General features: G+C 34.1%; 2 protein-coding genes and 1 long non-coding RNA gene across 6 annotated transcripts; 1 reads left to right on the top strand and 2 right to left on the bottom strand.

Annotated features, from left to right (window-relative positions):
* Window positions 1-1,133: 1,133 nt before the first annotated feature.
* LOC111394758 (probable ADP-ribosylation factor GTPase-activating protein AGD5) lies at window positions 1,134-8,558 on the bottom strand. 3 transcript variants are annotated; one of them, XM_023020739.1, is made up of 11 exons: window positions 8,328-8,558; window positions 7,162-7,220; window positions 6,918-7,008; window positions 4,944-4,998; window positions 4,759-4,849; window positions 4,431-4,653; window positions 3,648-3,855; window positions 3,204-3,433; window positions 2,718-2,960; window positions 2,568-2,626; window positions 1,134-1,612 (listed from the first exon to the last, which is right to left on the bottom strand). In XM_023020739.1, exons 1-11 carry the CDS (start codon window positions 8,376-8,378, stop codon window positions 1,456-1,458), a joined length of 1,467 nt encoding a protein of 488 aa, XP_022876507.1. In that variant the 5' UTR covers window positions 8,379-8,558; the 3' UTR covers window positions 1,134-1,455. The 3 variants fall into 3 exon arrangements, with proteins under 3 accessions (XP_022876507.1, XP_022876509.1, XP_022876508.1); XM_023020741.1 differs by having other exon boundaries at window positions 4,467-4,653; XM_023020740.1 differs by having other exon boundaries at window positions 3,204-3,406; window positions 8,328-8,557.
* Window positions 8,559-11,370: 2,812 nt separating this feature from the next.
* Window positions 11,371-14,371, top strand: LOC111394756. 2 transcript variants are annotated; one of them, XM_023020737.1, is made up of 4 exons: window positions 11,371-11,502; window positions 11,695-11,932; window positions 12,352-12,432; window positions 14,005-14,371. In XM_023020737.1, exons 2-3 carry the CDS (start codon window positions 11,801-11,803, stop codon window positions 12,406-12,408), a joined length of 189 nt encoding a protein of 62 aa, XP_022876505.1. In that variant the 5' UTR covers window positions 11,371-11,502; window positions 11,695-11,800; the 3' UTR covers window positions 12,409-12,432; window positions 14,005-14,371. The 2 variants fall into 2 exon arrangements, with proteins under 2 accessions (XP_022876505.1, XP_022876506.1); XM_023020738.1 differs by having other exon boundaries at window positions 11,421-11,502; window positions 11,688-11,932.
* On the bottom strand, window positions 14,156-16,680 carry LOC111394757. Its single transcript, XR_002702702.1, has 2 exons — window positions 15,331-16,680; window positions 14,156-15,257 (listed from the first exon to the last, which is right to left on the bottom strand). It is a non-coding gene; the product is annotated as an uncharacterized LOC111394757 (long non-coding RNA).
* Window positions 16,681-16,734: the final 54 nt, after the last annotated feature.

The following is a 16,734-nucleotide window of genomic DNA, read 5'->3' as shown; positions in this document are numbered from 1 at the left end:
ATTAATATGAATTATTAACTTTGAATTGTATCTTAATCAACTATTTAAGTTGAACCAAATATGGGTGGTATAATATGAAAATTATTGGCTAGCTCTAATTGTTCTAAATTATTAGTTGTTTCAATAATAAAATTTCAAAAAACCTATATGGACGGGGTAGTTATTTGATTATTAATAGAAGAAAAAAGTTAGAAGTCGTATGCTTTGAGTTTCGATATAGTTATGAAGTGATCTTCAACGAAAAAATTATTCAACTCTCATTAAATTATCACGCGACCTTCATGTCCAATTTATGAAGTTACCTTTGCTTCAAAACTCGGAATAATGTCAAGAAATTTAAAATAAGACATGTTTTTGTGATGGTCACACAAGGTTAAAAGAATTTTGAAATTTTCCATAGTTAGAAATTGATTGTACAAATATATAAGTAATTGGCTAATTTGTTGCTCAAACAATAAATTCAATATTAATGCTGCAAATTTTGCTTTCATTTAAATTTTTTTTTTTTTTTAAATTTTGACAAATAGTTAAATCTTGTAGTATCATGCAGTTCTTTTGTCCTTTGTAAGAGTATAATGTGATAATTTTAAACCAATACGTTATAGAAAAGAAAAAATTACTAAATCGAATAAGATTATATTACCGTTACCGTCCAATTGAAATACAATCGACAAGTGTACGATTATAAAACAACGTAAATTTTATCTTCGTGGACGGCTACCAACGTAACATACAATTTAAGATTATCCATTCATATTTATCGCCATCTTTGACCATACTGATGAATGGTCTATATTTGTATCTGTTGCATAGGATTAGCTTGCAAGTTTAATCATTACTGATGGAAAAAAGAAACAACCAATGGAAATTAGGTTTAATAAAACTCCTTATTTTCTTTGTTTGCCTAAGAATTTGACATTAAACTGGTTTTGTTTGACTGAATAATGAGAAGGGTCTTTACTTCTTTTGTCCAATATCTCCAATTTAGTGAAAAGTAAACGACAGCAACATGTTAATTTTTTGGCATTAACCAACGTGCACCAAATTAGTACATCTCTTTACTTTATTTCATTATTTAATGGAAGACATGAATAATTTGTAGAAAAATTGCAAATTCATTATAAAGCCACTGGTCAACCACCAAATCATGTAATTGAAGCAGTAAATAAAACAACATAAATTTCTCTCAAAACTGTAAATAAGCTTTCTTTTCTTATGATATGAACTAATCCCACATGAACAAGAGTTGAGAGACTCCAGAAGAAAGAATATTTCAATCTAAACAGATTTATTACTCACATGCAAAACTACAAATAAAGCCACCCCCCAGACGAAGAAAAAGCAGAAACTGCTCGTCTTCGTATAGTTTTTATGATCAGAAAACACTCCAAAAGCTACCTTTTCTGTGAATTTCTCGTGTGGTGTGTTGTGACTGAGCCAAAACCTTAGGGGTTCTTAGGGCTGCTTCGAGAACCACCCTTGCGTCAAAGATGAAAAATCGAAATCTTTTCCTGTCTGAGGAGAAGCGGCTGAAACCGACGATGTTGTCTGTCTGGTCACTCCAGAAGGCGAACTACCATTGCTAGAAGTGTTGGGTCCCATGGAATGCATGCTGAAACACAAAACGAAATTTTTAAGAAAATGCACATAATATGTAATCTTCTCATCACCCTTGCTCAAATAAAAAATTTCTCGGGACAAAAACACAGAATTGTAATCGCATTGATACAAAGAAAGTTCCTAAAGAATAACAATAAAATATCAAGTATTACAAGCGTCTGTATGAACAGAGACTAATGAAGTCACCATTTTGGTCCTTTAATACTCACATTAGCAATAATATTGAACAAATTAATGGATTTGTGATATTTTCATTACCAAACTAAAATAACACTCATTTATTTCCTATATCAACTTTAATAGAAACATAAAAATAAAAGCTGAGCAAAAACTTAATGCTACAAATTTGAACTCGTCCTGAACCAGAAGGCAAGGCAGTACTTATTGAGAGTCAAATCATTATAGATTTCATCTGATCTAACTGAAGAGGAAAAAATGGCTAAAACAGTTTGTCAACTACCACAGGCATTTTAATAAAACTCATGGTGTGTGAGGAGGACAGTGTTTGGTAGAAAACCAGGCATGTCAATGTCACAAAACGAAATTTAAGATGATACTGGGTGTTGATCAGACCAAAGAAAATGGCAGACATTGTAAAAGCAGCCCACATGCATGTGGCCACACCCACTGCTCATCCCTAGTTCATTATGGCAGATTGCTAACTGAGGTCAGGAACAGTGAAAAAAAAAACAAAAACAAAAAAAAAAAAACAAAACAAAAATGTCTAATGTTCTCTTTTTATCTCAATCTTCAACTTGAGAAAATGTAGACAGCAGAGTGCTACTAATAAAGAATACATAAACACACACATGGGAAGAAGTGGTATATGAGGAGGACAGAATCAAAGATATTTATCTTCAACAAAGCAAATAAATAATAACACTTTCCAGGGTTGCACCAAAATGAGAATAAGATTTTCAAAACACTGGAACGTGTCAAATACATACCTGGAAACTGGTAGAGGGAAAGAGTTCCCTACTGGATGAGTTGCTGCCATGTCCCCCATCTAGCTCAGGAGCAAAAACACCAGAATGTGAGCATAAATAAAGTTTCAGATATTTAATGAAGCAGAGCATGCAATATCACCAATTTTCTACCTGCATATATTTCTCTAGCTCGCTCTTTCCAGCTGCCGGCATCGTCATTCCAGGGAACTGGTACCCAACATTTGGCCAACTCTGATTGGACAAGTTGACACCATTTGGCACTTGTTGTGTATCACCATGAAGTTTTGGCATTCCACCAGAAGAGTTGGCTGCAGCGGCCATTAGAATAGACTGCTGTTGTGCCAGCATCGCAATTTGTTGTTGGTGCAAAGCAAATGGTGACACCATATTGGACTGCAATCCAATAATGATATTAACAGATTGGTTTTTGAGCAGTGCTAGAACATGGCATTACTAGAATGGAATCATAAAAAATATAGTCAACTTTGTTCATAAAAGTTGATTAAACCCAACCTTACAGATATAAACTAGCCCAGCCTTTTCAAATCCGTTATGAATAATCAACATTTTTAAAAACCATCAAAACTCCAAAAAATGAATCAGTATCCACCGTTAATTCTCTAGCATGCAACATACCTTCTCAAACAGACTCATAATATCAGTTTTAACATCTTTTTGAGGCTTCTCTGACATGGAAGCAGGTGCAATTGATGGCGAATCTTTAAACAGATCCTCAATTCCAGAAGCAGAAGCAGAAGCAGAAGCAGAAGCAGACTCAGTTTTATTGCCATCAGATTTCTCTGGAGAAGTTTTTTCCGCTGTTGATGATGCACCAGCAGCTGCAAATTGCCACATATAATTTTCAGCCGAGACAAGCTTAATCTCGTCATTTACCACCTTGGGAAATTTGAAATCCTCAACCTCTTAGAATGTAAAAACTACCACCACCCACCAACCAACCCAGCTCCAAACGAAAAGAAAAAAACTATCCACTCTAGCAACAGTCCAACAGATATGCAGAACAGGAAGTAAACAAAAAAAGGATAGAAAGATCAACCAAAATGTGAATAACTGACATACACTGAAATCCTGCCCATGAAATATCCTCTGCAGAAGCTTCACATGAGGCATTTTCATTAGAGCCATCCAAAGAAAGCATATTGAAGAGATCGGTAGCATAATCAACTTTAGGAGGAGAGACAGCATCTGTGACCTGCTTTGAAGGTTCAGCAGGTGTAGCTGGCTCTGTTTTCTGAATCACTTGTTGCGGCACTGGAACAGCAGCAATCTGTTTTCCAGACAAACAAGTTAGCCAATCTGTTTTCCAGACAAACAAGTTAGCCACAGTCTGAAGTTTCACCTTTCTGGAGGTATCAGAAATAGTAGTAGTTAATGGAAACCAAAGTAATCTTGTATAGGCAATTTTGTATTACAATATCAACTATCAGACAGACGAGGGAATTAGAAGATGAATACAGGATGAACTGTAGTCTCTTCATCCACCAATGAACATAGTAGGGAACACTTAAAATTATATGGATTTTTTAAATCCATTAAATCTGAGTTTAGGACACCCAGTAAATAACAAGCACGCACTAATGGGATCTTCAATAGCTAACCACAAAAGTTTGAGTGATTTAATCTTTGCCCCAGTTTGGCCTCCATTTCTTAAAACTCATTTTTCCCCGACCTCATTTTCAACTACATGTTTCATCAATTTTTATCAAAATTTACTAAAAAACTGATTTTTATCAAAACCAATTAAGGGCTTTATCAGAAACACAAAAGAAAAGCAAAAGAAAATTGACAGAAATACAAGATAAACAAGGAAAAGGGTAGCAATTTATATACAACATAACATACAGGTTCTGGTCCTTTAGGAGGCATGGGAAGACTAACTCTTGACGCAGGAATATTTTCCTTTGCACTAGGTGCTTGAAAGTTCTCATGAGAAGAATTCCCAGAATTGCTGATATATCCATGACCATCACTTGGTCTTTGCCACTGAACAGAAGCTTTTTCGTCTCGTCCCCTCACGGGTGACATTGGTTTCCCATCCTTGGGAATCCATCTCTTCTCCTCATACCTTAATTAAGACGAGACATGCCTTGAATCAATTCTAGGATCAAACATTGTTGAAATAAAGTTGAGTTTACTATATAGAAGAGTTCATCGGGTAAAGAGCTCATACTTAGCACGAATGAAATTCTCAATTCCAACTCTATCATAATTTGGGGGAAGCTCAGCCTCCCAGTAACTGTTTGACTTCTCATTTCCCATTGCTAAATAAACAAGGACATAAGTTCAATTACAAAAGATTTCATAAGTATCGAATTAACATTTGCAGGAAAAAATCATACTCAACAAAAGTCTTACATTGAATGAATGCAACCTGTTCAGGAAGCCATGTGTCCAGTGTAGCAGATCTCACCTGCAAAAAAGTTATACAAAAAGATCAGCTGATGCTATCACAAAAGACAATGGTATCAGTCAATTGCGTCTAAAAGTGGGAGAAGATAAAACATTGACCAGAAATATAAAAAATAAAAAATAAAATAACAACTATCAGTCTGAGACACATAAGATGAAATGCACGTGAAAGGACGATGTAAGTATTTTGAAGGCAGAGGGTTGATTGCAGTGAAAACAGCTATTCATTTAGGAAATCGAAGATGAGTGATAAAGAATGAATTTCATATTAGAAAGAAAAATTCATGGCAAAGTGTTTAAACGCTTAGCAGGATTTTAGATTAACAATTCCTTGTACAGGCCATATTTATAGGAGAAAAAGTGGATTAGGAGTGCATAGCCACATTTTCTATTGAATGCCACTGGGAAATTACAATTAACAATTCCTTGCACAGGCCATATTTATAGGAGAAAAAAGTGGATTAGGAGTGCATAGTCACATTTTCTATTGAATGCCACTGGGAAATTAAAAACGAAATTTGATTAGAGCTAACTTCCCATAAGAACTTCAGTGAACAATAATAAGATTGAAAGAAAGAAAATCCATATTTTTCATAATCATCTTACTCCTTGTCTATTTGATGGTCAGTATAAACAGTTACCCATTAAATATAACTTCATGTCCACTCTAAAATACTTTTGAATTTAAACATTTGGTACATTCAACAAGTGTGTCCCATCCTTGAAATCTGGGACTGCAAATATTACACATTTCAGAGAATCAAGAAGTTGCCATCAGAAAATGAAAGAGACTGCAAAAGGATACATCAAACATAAAAGGTTTGCATATCATGGAGATGAGGACAGCAGAATTAGAACTATACATATGCTTGGCAGTAATACCCTTAGAGCAAAGCCATTTTGACAACACTGACCGATGAAGAAAGTAGATTAAAGGTGTAGTTTTAAGAGTATCTCCAAGAGATTCTCTACTTATAAAGAGCATCTTTCAATTTAGAGAATGAAGTTTTCAATACACTCCAACAATATTCTTTGTTATGACTTATGACTCTTCATTTTTCTATTTTCAAGAAACATACATTCATTAATCCTCATCTTTTATTTAACATAATTTTCTTCTACGCTAATGGCCAACCCATTCAAATATGTTCTCAGTAATTTAAAAAGTAGATTATTAAAATGTATAACTTATGAAATGCATTTACCATAAATTATGAATAGAGAGTTAGCTAGGCTCTTTAAAGTATTGAAATCTTTAACTTATTAAAAGCATTCATTATAAAGTATGAATAAGAGCTAAATCCAGTCTCTATTTCAAAAAGTTAAAACAAAGTGTCTCTTGAAACTTATATTTAAGCATTGACTTTCTAAAATAGAGAGCATTTTGTATTTAGAGTCTCTAGGAGATGCTCTAAGTAACCTTCAACCTTTAAACCTATCTTTTCCATTTTTTTCTTTAAAGAAAAATACATTTTCAGATGAATACAAACCAAACAGAATCAAGAGCCCAGAGGATGAGGAATGAGATATGAATTTTTAACATGGAATAACTATACAATAAATGAAGATGAGAGAATGAAGGTCTCATTTCCAAAGGACTTTCATTATTTACCATGTCAAACAAAAAGGGTATTTACCATAAACAATGTCAATCCACGAAGACAGAATTAATAGCACAGGAAATCATTTTGAAGCACACTGAAAATCGCAAGGCACTATCTTCATTTTTATGTCATAATTTAGACCATATCACTCTAAATCCTGAATATGGATTTTGAATTTGACTAATTGATTGAATCTTTGTACTTCTAAATGGATTCACCTCTATACATTATTTGTCATGTTTATGCATAAATCAGTTTTCCTCTACAAAAAGTAAAAAAGAGAAAAGAAAAGAAAACTGAATTAACAATATATCACCTTTGATATGTGTACTCCAAGACTTCTATGGATCCCAGAGCATTGCATGCATATAAATATGCCTAAGTTCACACTGGCCCATCGAGGACCTCTGCATTTCAAGAGCAAAATGTCAAAATTTCAAATAGCCTAAGAAGCATAGCTTTCTAACATTCTATTTGCACAATACCCTAAGCCCTAAGATGCATAATTCCTAAGTCAGCTTTGCATTCCTATATTCTCATCTTTCATTTAGAATACGTACTTGCTCTTGCAATCAGCACATTCCCTATTCTCTGGCAATTTAAGAAGACCTTCAAGAATCTGGAAACATAAGAAATTATTAACAGTTCATATCAGAAGAAACATAAAGATTGAAAAAACTATGCCATGAGGCCAATTCGGTTGGGAGAAAGAAACAACCATATGGACACTATAAAGTGGCAAAATTGTCCAAGTACACGGGGAAAATAAAGGAAGCTTGATTTAATAATGAAACATGTAAACAAGTGGCTATGCAGATACAGAGATTCACTTTTCCCTCCTTACCCTTCTCCTCTCAGGTAATCGTTGATTTTTTTTCATTTTAATAATTCAGTCAATCCCCCATCCAACGTTCTAGTGTAGTGATTCATGAAAGAGTCAACAAGGATTAAGATGAAGTGAAACAAATACTTGCAGAGGTAAGAGGATAGTGTCTGTTACATTTGAAATACATACTCATAGGGACTGCTACACATAGTGCACTATTTCTTTGTAGATGCATGTTGTGCATGTGACTCATATAGAGTGGAACGCAGGTCCTGGATCAAATGGGCCGATGTCGGTGCAGAGCGGAGCGACGTCATCAACCTTGCGCGGGTTTAATTCACTGTCTTATTGTTAGGGACATTGCCCCCTCGGTACGGTACAAGGTTTTTTTCTTGTATAGGTCTTAAAGTCTTATAACTCAAGCATAAACATGATGGCTGTGAATTAAAATGGTTGCACAAGATGGCTATCTGGATACTGTATTTTCTAAGCAATTCAGTGTACGCGATAAACATCAAAAGCATAAACATTAACAGCCATTTCAATTCTTCAAAAGTGTTGACGTAAATGTTCTGCTTAATTGATTAATTAAAATAAATACCCAAATTTTCACCAAACTACTCGAACCAAGCTCAAAAACATCTCTATCCAATTACCTAAACCAGCTTAAATGCATAGTTTATGACCAAATGAATCTCAAATTTATAACTCAAGCATAGTCCAAATTAAATAATTACAGAATAACTAATAAAACACAAATCTGAATAAAGAATTACTCCAATAACAAAAATCACAATAGCGAAAATCATCCATCAAGGTCAAAACTTTAGATCCAAGGCAGAAAAGAAAAATAATATCAATAGTAGTGGCAGAATTACAATATCCAAAAAAATTAGGGACCTTTCTATGCTTGGCATTAAGCTCTTTGGAAACGTTAGCCTTCTCATTCATGGTGATTATCTGAGTCCGTGCAGTGAAGTCAGAGATGAAAATGATGTCCTACGGCTGTGATCTTGTTTCTATCTCCTCTCCCTCGACCGTCCACCCCTCCGCCGTGAAATTGCGTAGAGAAAGGAGAGAGAAATGGCAAATCAGCGTTTCTTTCCTTTTTCTTCTATTTTCGTCTTGATTTGATTTGATTTTTATTTGAGAAGTCCGTTCTTTCGCACGTGCCAAGAGTTGGGGTAACTGTAGGCCAAATCATTAACAAAGATGGAAAAACATTTTTTTTTTTAGTAATACTATTCGTAATCGCTCGTTGTGGTAGTCGTTCTATATGACAACTGTAGGCCAAATCATTAACAAAGATGGAAAAATATTCTTTTAAGTAATGCTATTCGTAGTCGCTCATTACGGTAGTCGTTCTATGTGGTATACACATGGCATGTAATTATTTGGTACATTAATGTGATAATTTTTTTATTCATTAATACATCAAATAATCACCTGTCATGTGTATGCCACATAGGACGACTGCAAATAGCATTATTCGTAAATTTTACATTTTTCTTTCCTTGTTTAATTTTAATATCATGTTTGGCTAATACAAAAAGTCTCGTTCGTACAGCCTCCGCTGGAATAATGTTATAAACGATTTAATTTATAAATAGATAAAAATAAATGTGCCAAATATATACTAAAATATCACTGCCCACTTTTCGTCCCTTTAATCTTCCTACTGTAAAATGTTATAGTAGCACACATTATTTCAAGATTGTTTGAAAGTTCGTTAAGAACAATAACAAAAGATTGATAGCTTCCATTTTTGTAAATATACTCAATTTATTAATTTCTTAAGTCGGTCATTATCTACCCGCCACTTGTGTAAGGTATTACTTACGAATTATTAATGAGTAAAAGTAAATATATGTAGTTCATGATCATTAAAGTGAATAGTCAAATTAGTTATCGGATGATTGAGTAAGAGTATTTTATGAGCTCAAAATTATTTGAATTTAATTATGTTAAACTAAAAATTTCATAATTATGATTTCTATCTAACTTTTTAATAATTTAATACCTAATTTCTTCATAAAGTTATGATAAAATTTCAAGATGTTACTCATTCCTCCTAGTTTATGGTTCTATAAAAGAGTCGCTTGAAACTTTCATTAACGTTGTCTAACCATGAAATTTTAATGAAAAAGTTTGAGGATTAACTTGCAACTCGAGCAATAGGCTAGAGGCTAATAGTACAGTTTCTCCCTTTTAAAAACCTAATATAAACCTCGAGTTAATTGTTCCAATGGTTACTGAACTTGGATCCATGTTTTTTATTGATCACTGAAATTTAAAATGTCAAGTTTTGATTAGTGAATTTAGGTCAATGTCTTTAATTGCTTACTGAACTGAGGTCCATGTCTAAGATTGGTTACTAAAATTTAAAATGTCGAGTTTTAAGGACTGAACTTTGAAATATACCGTACGTTTCTCACTAGCATAAGTGTTAAATTTTGAAAAATATCGAGTTTACAGTGAGTAATGTACAAAATTTTTCAAAGTCCAATTAGTACAATATTTTTCAAAGTTCAGCAAGTAATATACAATATTTTTCAAAATTTAGTGGTCAAAACTCAATATTTTAAATTTTATTGAGCAATCGAAAACATGAACTTAAGTTTCAGTGACCAAAATTCGACATTTTAAACTTAATTAATCAATGAAAGACATGAACGGGTTGATTATATGAGTGATCACTGAACTTTACCTTATGTTACTATTTAGTCACTGAACTTAAAAACGTAACTCAATGGTCACTGAATTTCGTCAAGTGTTATTACTTCATAATCGAACTTTAAAATGTATTTCAATGGTCACCGAACTTTGCACCGTATTACCCATCCGTCATTCAAATGGAAAGATCCGTTAAATCCAACAAACGACGTTAACTTAAGTGACGGACGGGTAACACAATGCAAAGTTCAGTGACCATTGAAATATATTTTAAAATTCGATTATGAAGTAGTAACACTAGGCGAAGTTCAATAACCATTGAGTTACGTTTTTAAGTTCAGTGACAAGTAGTAACATAGGGTAAAATTCAGTAACTATTAAGATATATTTTTAAATTGAATTATTAAGCCCTAGTTTGAGTTCCACTCATTTCAATAATAATAATAATAATAATAATAAAATAAACACATTTTTAAATAGTGATTTGACACCATTCAATCACATATATTTTCAATAAAATAATATTGCACGCAAGTTCAAATCTTTTTTCTTATTTTTTCACTACACATTTCACATCAATATTCTATTCAAAAATTCATCTTATCCCTCAAAATGAGGATCAAACAAGGGCTAAGCTTCTTAAATCGACCTCTATGAAAGAAGAAATCAAAGAAAATGAAGGAAAAAAATAGGAAACGGAAAATCAGAGACATATAAATTAAATAAAAATAGAATTGTTGCTAATATTTATCCATCACGATGAAAAAGTACGTTTGATTTTTAGATCAACTGGTATCAGTTCACCGTATTTCAAACTCCACATAAATAGATTGAAAGAGAAAAAGTTAGAACACTAAAAGAAATTGACAAAGAAAAATTAAATAAAAGTACACAAATATTCGAATAATGACAATGTAACTGAGGTCGATTTGATTTTTCAACTATGTTACTACTTAGTCACTGAACTTAAAAACATAACTCAATGGTTAATGAACTTCGCTAAGTGTTACTACTTCATAACCAAACTTTAAAATGTATCTCAATGGTCACTGAACTTTGCACCGTGTTACCCATCCGTCACTTAAGTTGACACCATTTGTTGGATTTAACGGATTTTTCCATTTGAGGGACGAATAGGTAACACGGTGCAAAATTCGATGATCATTGAGACACATTTTAAAGTTCGGTTATGAAGTAGTAACACTGAGTGACGTTCAGTGACCATTGTGTTACATTTTTAAGTTCAGTGACTAAATAGTAACATAAGGCAAAGTTCAATGACCATTCATATAATTAACCCCACATGAACCATTGGAACGGTTAACTCATAAACCTCTCTCCTGCAACGCTGCAATTCCTCTCTCCAACCCCGATTCTTCTCATTGAAGTATAGGACTGTAAGGTAATTTTTGTAGAAAATTTACTGTCAAACATGAAAAGGGCATGAATTAGCCACTGATTTTAATTTTCAACGGTTGACCTGGCTTTGATGGTGTATTGTGAAGCACGTTTATTTAATTAACTACTTGTTTCTTGTGATGGTTGTTTTTAATCTTGCTATTGATTTGATTAATTTTTGAATCACGAGCTGAAGTGCAAAGGTGGATCCTTTTGAGCCAGAGAAGGGCGGCAATGCCCTAATTAGTGTGCCCAAACAGAATCTATCTGGGATTAGGGTTCATAAACATGTGTGGAAGCAGATGGGTAATGAAGAAAAGAAGACTGCTGTCAATGAGGAAATGAAGAGATTGAATAGGCTGCCCGCCAACAGCAGTTATGCTTCTCACCGTTTGCGGGTCTTGAATAAAATACTACAGCTGCTGTCGGTTCAGGTTTGTGTAAATATTTTTTTGTGTTTGGCAAAAATCTTTGTTTTAAGTGCAATTTTACTATAGATTTTGTGATTATTGGAAAAATTATGCTTGCTGGATTTAAGGGGGTTAGATGGAAATACTTCCTCCATATGGAGATTTTGGGGGTATTTAAGAATTAGCTAATATCTGAGTTATGATATGTTTCTTCTTACTAATATTACATTGATTCATGCTTCATTTTTCATCTCTCAAGTGTTTCCTATTACTGATAGTCCTGAAATCTGTAAAAACTTTGATAAACGTGCAATGTATTTCATCTTTCATTAGAAAATTTCATTATTGGTATGGTTTATGTCTTATGTACGATGGGCATATAAAGTGATGTTTTTATTTTTCGACTCCAAATTACTAATGTGTTTTTTGTTCTTGGTTGATAGAGAAACACATCACAAGATGAGGAGTTGGAGTTGCTTTTTGCTGGGCTTCATATCTGATGGCATTTTGGTGTTTGAATGCTGGTCAGTTTAGTAAAGTTATGTAATAATTTAAATTTGTTGCTTACTCCATCTAGGTTTTTGTTCATTTTGGGTTATAAATGGCTTGAAAGTAGTTAGTGCCTTCATTTAAGGAAGTTTCACGTTGAATCCTGCTATGTAGTTATCTGTCTTGCCCTTTCAAATTGATAAAAGTGAATTCTCACACTTCGAGACAATTGTTCATAGCTATGGTATGCACTTTTCTCTCTAATGATTGAAGAACACCAGGTTTTCTACATGGCTTCCATTGCTTCACTCGAAAATATAATGATTTGTTATTTGAAGATAGGGATGGCAATTAACCCCGCCCCGACGGGGCCCCTCCCCGAATGGGGCAAAAAACTGGGTGGCGAGGGTCGCCCCGCTCCGAACCCGCCCCGTGAAGAAAAAAATAAAAAAAAATAATTTAAAAATAATTTTATTTCTAGACAATTCATCCGTTAAAAACTTATTTTGAATTTGTATTTTACTCTCTAATAATAACATAATTCGAAACTTTCAAAATGTAAAAAAAATAAAAAATAAAAAAAATTAAACGGGGCGAAAAGTTGCCCCGCCCCGCCTAAGGTGGAGTGGGGCGCGGGGTAGGGTTTTGGCCAAACGGGGCAGGGGGACACCCCGCCCCGTTGCTATCACTATTTGAAGATGGGCGAAAACATGTAACTAAGAATGGTATATGAGGCATTTTTGTATTATAATTTCGTCCCAAAAAAAAAAAAAAAAAAAAAAAAAATATATATATATATATATATATACACACACACACACACACACATATACACACACAAACACACACATTAACTTTTCACTATTGCAAGTTTTTCAAAATACATGAATGTAATTAATAAAGTTTACCGCCTTCCTTTAGTGCCCTTGCAATTTTCCCAAATTGAATTAAAATGATCTAGCCACTGTGAAACCACAAATGCAAAAAAATAAAAAATAAAAAAATAAAAAAAAATAATAATAATAATAAAACCTCTGGTCGATTATCACTATATTAGTCTATTCAGATCTGATTTTCAACCAACTTGAGGATTATTTCAGCCTTTTGAAGTACTTTGATTTTGTTGCTCTCATTAAGTGTCCTGATGGGCGATTGAAACAAGATCACAATATCTTTTGTGAATTTGTTGCTCTTCTTTTCTCTCAGTTTTCCAGTTTTGAGATTGACCAACACCTTTTGCATTTATGGATGGGGACATCTTTGATCTATGTTTTTTATGAATTTCAATTCATATTTCACATTCTTGTTAAAGGTAAAGGCACTTGTATATATCCTGCGTGCCCCTTCTTTCAGGTTTAATGGTTTATAACACTTACCTTAGCATTTTGTCCATGTCTGGAGAAACATTCATACTTCATAGCATTTCGCTTATAAAATGAGAACCCTTGGAGGGGCTTTGGCATAAATTATAATGCTTTCATATAATACATTTTTCTTTTTCTCTTTTTGGTTTGTTAGCTGGCCATGCTGTGACTCGAAGAAGCTAAACTTGTAAATGGGTACGCTCTACTGTTGATATTCTAACATCCATCTTGAATTTGTTGCAGGAGGTTGAACCATGGATATTCTTCGCTAAAAGTGCTGGGCCATTACGATGCTCTCAAAGTTACTGCAAATAGGGCTTCATGAAACTCTTATACATGTGAATAATTTTGTGCATCTCATTGTCCTGGAAATGTGGAATTTATGTGGTTTCTCTTTCTTTCCCTTTAACTCTGTATCTTAGAACCTTAAGGGCATAACTTTAGCAATGTACGTGGAAAGTTACTTTTCTCCCTCCTCGTTTTGTTGTTTTTCTCTTCAAATTGGGTTCACCTTTTTATTGCAAGATACTCCTCGTTTATTTCTCTGTGGGTCTTTACCACATGGAAAAGGATTCTAATATATCATGAAGAAGCAATATGCTGTTAGACATAGATGTACTGTGTAAAATGCTGCGTACACCATGAAACACGAATGTTGCTCCATTTTCATGGGTTTTTAGGTCACTCTTTCTTCTTCTAACTGATGCTTGAAACTGTTCCAGTACGGTAAGGTGCAGCAATGTATGCAATGCATACTCCATGAAGATCCAGCAGAAAACCATCTCCACAATCACCAATACATTCTGAAAAGCTTCCTCAATATGCTCAACATCGAGCCAAAAATGATTGGATTGGACTATGCTGAGTTCTACAAGAATATCAAGTACAATTCCCTGCCAGAAACTGAAGACGACGATGCCTTTGACACACAAAAACTTGGCAAGTGTTTTCTATGGGGCCAACTCTTTCACAAAGACATGGTAAAAATGGTTGTGTTACACGTACATATTGATTTACACACACGTGTTTTTTCAACCAAAAAAAAAAAAAACTTCCCCTCTCTTTTTGACACATCATCTGTATGTAAACCATGTTTATATACAAATAGTATCATTCTGGTAAAAAAACCACAAGGGTGTACAATGCCAATGAAACTGAAATGTTTAAAATGATGGTGAATGTCCAGCTGAGCCAGCTGGGATAGATTCCGAGAGGTTGAAGAGCTATCATCAAAACAGAGCAAACAGGTTTGGATCCAAACAAACTGCCATGCCCATTGCTTGAGAAACTTCAGATTTTTATGATCCAAATGGACTTTATGGCCCTGCAGTGCATTTAGACACATTACTATGATCATTGAGGTTAAAGAAAGGTAAAAAGCACAAAAAATAAAAATGACTGTTCTACCAGGAAGGGTCATTGGAAAGGTATACTATGTTTTTGCTGATGGATATGTTCAAATAAGTATACATAAAACCCAAGAACTTGGCCATCACCTGCATATCATAAGATGTTAAAGTTGTTTTCACAAAATCTCACAACATATGTCAATAGATGTAAAGAACTTACCGGACCCTGATAACATATGACAGAATCGAAGAATGTGAAAAAAGTCGAGCTTCCTCGGATGTCTAGCAAACCAACATAGGAGTCAATCGACTACAAGGGAGCCACGATGACAGTTGTTCTCACAAAATCTCACAGCACATATCAACAAATGTAAAGAACTTACCAGACCCTCAAACCCTCGTAACATTAGACAGAATCCAAGAATATGAAAAAAGTCGAGCTACGTTGGATGTCTAGCAAACCAACATAGGAGTCAATTGCATGCAAGTGAGCCACGATGACTTATAATTATTGCCTTTTGTTCCTTTGGCTTCTTTCAAGATAGGTAATGCTCCAATGGAAGCTGTATTGTAAAGTGCAGAGTGAACATTACGCATGTAGTGATCCGATCAGTGTGAATTCCCCGCGATCCATTTTGAAGATATCTCCTGTCAAGATTACTAACTGTTAGGACCTGCAATCACATGATTTCACCATTGACCATAAAGTACTCTTCACTCTCCTTCTTTTCCTGTGTTCTTATTGTGCTTACTGAAAATGCCATCATTCATCTCTGTATCAGACAATTTATTTAATCATTCTTCATCACCTCTTTTCATACTCTTTCTACTGTCATTGGCGATCTCTTCTTTAATGCTGTCAAAGATTACAAAATGTAGAATTCACTCTTAAAACCGACTTGTAAGAGGTGCCCGGATTGCTCTTAAACAACTCGGGAGGAAGGTGTTTTATCAGGCACGTGGAATTCAATTAGATCGTCATGAAAAATAAAATAAATACGAACCCCTCTAATTGGACTAAGATTTGATTTTCACAGCACAATATGGACATGTTAAGAACATCTTATACTCCTCTCAGACAAGTCAGATCATTGAAAAATTTCTAATAATAACTTTAACAAATTTATATTTCAATAAACCGTGTTATTTACATGCAGCAGTTTGCGAGCTATTCTGATTTCAGAGAAATTTCAGACTAGTGATTGATGACAAAAGCAAAACAAGAAAAGGAAAAGAAATACTCACAGAATTGTTAGCAGTGAAATTTGATCAACAAATGTGAAGAAAAGTAGGAGTATTTTGATCAATCCGTACTGGAAGTAAACTACCAGAGCAGGCAATGCATTTGTTTGGGAGAGATTTCTCCAAGTGAAAAAATTATTTTTTAGAGAATGTGGTTAAAAATAATTTTTAAAAAATCTCTTCCAGACATAGCGTAAGTCACCACGTGGGATGCGAAACGAGTTAAATGCATGCCGATAACAGAGCAAAAAATCTAAAAGCATACTGTCTTCATACGAAAGTGAATGCAAACTTTTGGTCCGACGATAATGGTTTTTTTTTTTTTTTACTTCCTTTGTTTTCATTCTCCCCCCCCCCCCCCCCCCCCCCCCCAACACCCCCA

This window comes from Olea europaea, chromosome 5 (genome assembly GCF_002742605.1).
Source record: "Olea europaea var. sylvestris chromosome 5, O_europaea_v1, whole genome shotgun sequence".
Lineage (NCBI taxonomy): Eukaryota > Viridiplantae > Streptophyta > Magnoliopsida > Lamiales > Oleaceae > Olea > Olea europaea.
Note: the sequence above shows the minus strand (reverse complement) of the source record. Positions and strands in the feature narration are given on the sequence as shown.